The sequence below is a fragment of the Carassius carassius genome, chromosome 29 (genome assembly GCF_963082965.1).
Source record: "Carassius carassius chromosome 29, fCarCar2.1, whole genome shotgun sequence".
In the NCBI taxonomy this organism is placed as follows: domain Eukaryota; kingdom Metazoa; phylum Chordata; class Actinopteri; order Cypriniformes; family Cyprinidae; genus Carassius; species Carassius carassius.
In genome coordinates, this window is record NC_081783.1 from 21,402,601 (window position 1) to 21,408,372 (window position 5,772).

Sequence of the window (5,772 nt, forward strand, 5' to 3'; positions counted from 1 at the left end):
CTGTTAGCCGAGTTGAGAGACGGTTTTGCTTCTAGCAGGTGAAACTGGTCCAGAATCGGCCTGAAAGGTAAAATAAAGTCTCTCTGTCCTCAGACTATCAACCGCAGCTGCGTGTTGGACTAATCTGGCCTAATCACAGATTAATTGCCATCATTTTAACACATTGCTCGTTAACCGCGCTAATTAGCAGTGATTAAATTAGCATTACTCGAGTCTAATGACTGCAGGTGGAGAGATTAACGCAGACTAATGCGGACACAGCTTTAGGGAGCTCTCACGTTTGAATAAAAAGCCAAATAATACCGTGAGGTGAATGTTTCTGCTCGGTGAGAAGTTGCGTTTCTGTCTTTTTGCACAGCGACAACAGTAATTGGGCTTTTTAAGTGACCACACACACACTTCTCTAACCTCAAACCCTCACACAGACAGACGCGGGTCTGGTGATAGATCATTTTTAATCGCTGTGAAATGCATTAAAATAATAAAGCGTATTGGGAGCGGCCAGGGTGATGAATAGCCCCCTGCCTTCTTTATCGCATTAGCTACACTAACAGAGATATTGCGACCAGCGCGCGCCCAGACATATGTGCCACTTTCCCAATAACAAAAGTCGCATATTAAATTCCAGCACACTAACCAGCGATAAAGGACCAGAGAGTGAGAGAGTGGGTTTTATTTTGCGTCCGATAGGACTGTGAGACTGTATTTCAGGGAATACAGCCTTGCATTTGTTAGATATTCTTCTTGTGGTTTAATTGGCCCAATTATTGATGTTCATTAAGTTTCAGGTACTGTTTTTGTACACTAATATGATAATCTAACCACCTGCTCTCTCTCTCTCTCTCTCTCTCTCTCTCTCGCGCAGGGATGTGCACAGATATTTATAGGGGCTGGGGCTCAAGTGTAAAAAGGGCATTTCTCATAATAATAATTATGATTTTTCTAAAGAAAACGTTCAGTATATCTACACCTATCTGACTGACTTACCAATTTATTTTAATTCTCTCAATTGTTTCATGTTTCATTTTTCAACAGATGTCTACAAAATAATCATTTCACAATGTTGTTATAACTACACATACTGTATATACACACACACACACACACACACACACACACACACACACACACACACACACACACAAACTGATGGTGACCAAACATGGTTTCACATTTTAGGGAGGGCTGTTAATATCTATCAGCATAATAAAATGGAAAGCCTATTATTATGAGGAGCCAGAGATCAAAGTTATTAAGGCAGGACACTTCATGCACTGTTCAGTTTTGAGATTTTGGTATATTTTGCCACCATGTCTTCTTTTGCTCTAGTAGAAAGGACATTTCCAAATACACATTAAGGTGTTTGTTTTAATATGTTGTTACTTTGATAAGTTCTGCTGTATAATAGTAATGCATTTATGTCACAATTTCTTCAAGTTAAACCAAACTTGTATTTAGAGTTGTTTTGAAGTTTCTGTGTATAGCCTTTACGCCATAGTAGGATAGTTTTTTAATTAAGGACTTTCAGCATATAGTTATGTAAACAATATAGAACATTTTGGTTGTCAGATGCTCTCACTCTAATAATATATTTGAACAAATATCAATTAGTACTTTTTTTTATTTTGTTAATTGTACTAATAGGGGTGTTAAAACCTTATACTGAACTTTTCCTTATTTTTGCCCAGACATTGTTTTCACACACACCTCCTTTGCTTTCTTCTTAATGTCTACCCATAATTCCTCTCCTAATCCTCCTCTATTTCCTCAGGTCAGGAATATGAGTTACTGAATTACTCTGTCTGAGCTTTTGCCTTAATTATTTCATCATATTTTAATAACAAACCAGGGTGATGGATACACTGCTGAAAGTGTCTGTGCTGATTGTGTGTGTGTGCAGGTTCTGCTTTTTGATAAAGGCAGTGATAAATGTATATATTGAATAGATGACTAAATGAATCAAAAGACAGTCAGATATGATGGAAAAACCCTGTTGAGGTAACAATAGGCCTAACTCACAGAACACATGCCATTTATTATCTCGTTTCATTCTATATTTCTGAGTTCATTTCTGGTTTGCGCTGCTTCTGTACATTACAGATTCATGCACTGCTTGTCTCATGACAGACTGTTTATCATCTTTACAGCAATACTTTAATCAGACTGTTTAAATAATCCCATGCAACAATTTTTTTTGAGAGAGAAAAACAAGACAGTAAGATTTGAAGAGTTTAAAAAAAAAAATTGCTCTTTTTTTTTTTTTTTGGTTGAGTAACATTATTTTCACATTCTCAATGCATTCAGATGTTATGTTTGATTGATTGATCGGTTTATATGTTTATGTAATTCTTTAATTAGTTTTACTGTGTTAGATGAGACAATGTCAGTGGTCAAAAATTCCTTTATTTTAATTCTATTTCAATATATTTCTATTTATTTAAGATGAAATGTGACCTGGACATATGCATGTATGTATTTGTCCTTTTGATTGCTCATACACTAAGTTTTTTTTTTTGTCCTTTTCAGGCATTTTTTTTTTTTGTTGTATCAAAAACAGCTCTGTGTTCCATGGAAATAAAAACAGCATTTGGATTTAGAGAAATACTGTATGTTGGTGAGTGAATACTACATTAATATTTCTTTGTAAACTGTTTCTTTAGTCTCTGTAGTAACTTTCAAACTGTCTTGTATTTCTACAGATTGTGAGATTCACCCAGTATAGATTTCTTAGTGCTTGTACTGTATATAATCTTGATACTTCTCATGGCCACCAGAGGGCATCAGAAGAAAATCATTTTGGTTACAGAAAACAGTTAAACAATAAATTGCACCACGTTTTCTGTGTGTATTTTTTAGTTAAAGTTCCCTGTGGCCTGCTGGCAGATCTGAATCCGAACAGGACAGGTATATAGTTTATCACATGTCCAAGTCAGGGAATAGTGTAGATTTTGTTGAAAATCCCCGACAGAAGAGAAGCTGCATGAATTTCTTTGACCTGCTTTAAACAGAACATCTGTTCTTGGATATCAAAAGCTCAATCAAATGACACTAGATTCTGATTCTGTCACCTGTATGATGATTATCAGTCACTTTTATGGAGGTAGATGTATTGTTGAGGCTTTTGAGAAAAAAAAGAGAGATTCCTCATTACTAAAACAAGATTTTGGATTCTAGATACATTTTTTTTTAGCAAAAAACAACTTCAATTTATTTTTCCCTTTTTTTGTCTTTTTTTTTCACAATGAGCTGTCATATGGCTTCAGAAGACTTGGATAGTAGAGTTTTCTTTAGACATTTGTTGCTCTCTGCCAAATGGGAATAAAAACACCATTTGGGAACAGCATGAGTACAAATAACAGATTATTAAGAAAATAATACTAAGAAATTAATTTACTGGCGCTCAAGTCAATCTCTCTTAAATCTGCTAAAATAAAAATTAAACTTTCAGACAGTTGAGATTTTTTTTGTACATTAAGAACATTTAACCCAATTGTCATGACTCTATGACTCGAATGCATCCAGTTGTATATTTATTCTCATTATCCTTAATGGTGATTGTCATTAGTGTAATTCTGAAACTAATTTAAGTATTAAGTGGGACAATAGAATTGCAGTCAAAAAGTAGGCTTCATTTTCTTTGTGCAATATATACAGTATGTATATATATATATATATATATATACTTGTCCAGGTCACATTTAAAAACCTTATTATCAATATCTTATTACTTCTCATGGCCACCGGAGAGCATTAAAAAAGAAAGCATTAGCAATTAGTTACAATTAATTGCATTTGCACTTTCTACGTGTATTTTTAATTACTCTGTCTTAATACTTGGGTTCACTGTAGGCTGCTGACAGATAAATAAATGAGCAGATACGAAGACAATAAGACAAAACAACAGCACATTAAATTCATTCCATCTCTGTTGTAACAGGTAAACGAACTTGTACTTCTACCTTTTATTCCCATTAGCTATAATGGTAACTGTAGCACCAGTTATTGTGTTGCTGTCGACCGTAATCCCATTTTCGATCTCTTGCAGCAGCACGCAAGTTCTAGGCAGAAGCCCCGCCCTGTTTGGCAGAGGGGCGTGTCCAACCATAGGCCCCTCCCCCATTGTTTCCATCGGAATTCTCATTCCTGTTTTACATCCTCGTCCTCCACAGAGAAGCTTGGCATAAGCCAACCTGAAGTCTCTATTGAGTGTGGCGTAAAGTACTGGGTTTAGGGCAGAGTTTGCATATCCTAGCCAAAGCACCACCGACTGCGCTGTCCGTGGCGGGTTGTCTTCGTTACGTATTCCCATTATTGTAAAAAATGTGAAATACGGGAACCAGCACACCACGAAAGCGCCAAGCACCACTGCAAGTGTCACTGTGGCTTTGTGCTCATGCAGGGTGAGCATCGTCGCTCCTGGTGAAGATGACGAACCCCGTTGCGTAGAAATGATCCGTTTCGCCTGTGTCCTTGCGATGCGAAAAACTTGGTGGTAGCTCCAGCACATGGCAACCAGGGGGAGATAAAATGTGGCAAATGCGTCGACCACTGCATACGTTGGATTTAACTCAAACCGGCAGTCTCGCGCAGGGTCGCCGTCGCGAATATTTTGCACATTTAAGTCTTGTGTATTCCAGCCTAGGTGGATGGGTACAAATGAAACGCCAACCGAAACCAGCCAGATTGTCGCTAAAATCACACCAACTCGCCATGGAAGCACTAGCATTGGATAGCGCAATGGGGCAGTGACCGCAAAGTACCGATCCAAGCTGATAGCGAAGAGATTGAGTATGGAGGCGGTGCATAGCATGACGTCTAGCGAAATGTAGATGTTGCAGAAGTGCGCCCCCAATGGCCACTCGCCCGTAACTTGGTAAAGGGTGGAAAACGGCAACACGAGAGCACCCAGTAAAAAGTCTGTAACTGCTAAAGAGACGATGAAGCAGTTGGTGACGTTACGTAGGCGTCTGGTCGCGTACACAGCCAGACAAACCAAAATATTTCCACTGACAGTGAGTAGGATAATAACAGAGAGCGTTACGGCTAATGCTATCTGAGATATCATTTTGTTTGTATTTGGGTGATTTCTTCACGGTTTTATCAATATAAAAACACTAGAAATTCAGGTTTGTTTCTGTTTTTCTGATTTTCTAAGCATTGTGAATGTTCCTGAAGCTCAATAAAGCCAAAATGCAAAGCAGTTTTTCTTTCGCAAGATGTTCAAAATGCAAAGCTTTTTTTTTGTAAGTCAAGATGTGTGATTTTTCTGATGGTCTTATTGGTAGATGAACATTAGGAATGAAGGTGTGTTGGTGTGTGTCTTATCTTATTTTCTGTAGCTCAAAATTGTGTTTAATTTCTGGCAGTGCACATGGTTGCATCAGCGAAATGCATTAATGCAAAATGCAATGCAATTTTTGTAGCTCGAGATGTTCAAAATGCAGTGCAACTTCTGTGTTTAGCTTATTTAATGCAATGCATTTTTTGTAGTTCCAGATGTTCAAATGCAATGCAGTTTTTGTGTTTAGCTTATTTTCTGGCTTTTTCGGTGTTCCTATAGTTCAGCAATGCCAAGATTGTGCATTTGATTCCAGGCGATGCACATATTTGCATCTGCCAAACGCATCATTGCAAAATGTAATGCAGTTTTTGTTGGACAAGATGCGTGACTTTCATAACCATTTTATTAGCAGAAAAACACTTGTGTGTTTATCTTATCTTCTGGTTATGTTTATGTTCCTGCAGGTCAACAATGGTGTGTGTTTATCTTAT

The 5,772-nt window shown here is 37.4% G+C and overlaps 1 protein-coding gene across 1 annotated transcript; it reads right to left on the reverse strand.

The window, feature by feature from the left end:
- Positions 1-3,940: 3,940 nt before the first annotated feature.
- On the reverse strand, positions 3,941-5,358 carry hrh2a (histamine receptor H2a). Its single transcript, XM_059516788.1, has one exon. It carries the CDS (start codon positions 5,063-5,065, stop codon positions 3,956-3,958), a length of 1,110 nt encoding a protein of 369 aa, XP_059372771.1. The 5' UTR covers positions 5,066-5,358; the 3' UTR covers positions 3,941-3,955.
- Between the last annotated feature and the right edge of the window lie 414 nt (positions 5,359-5,772).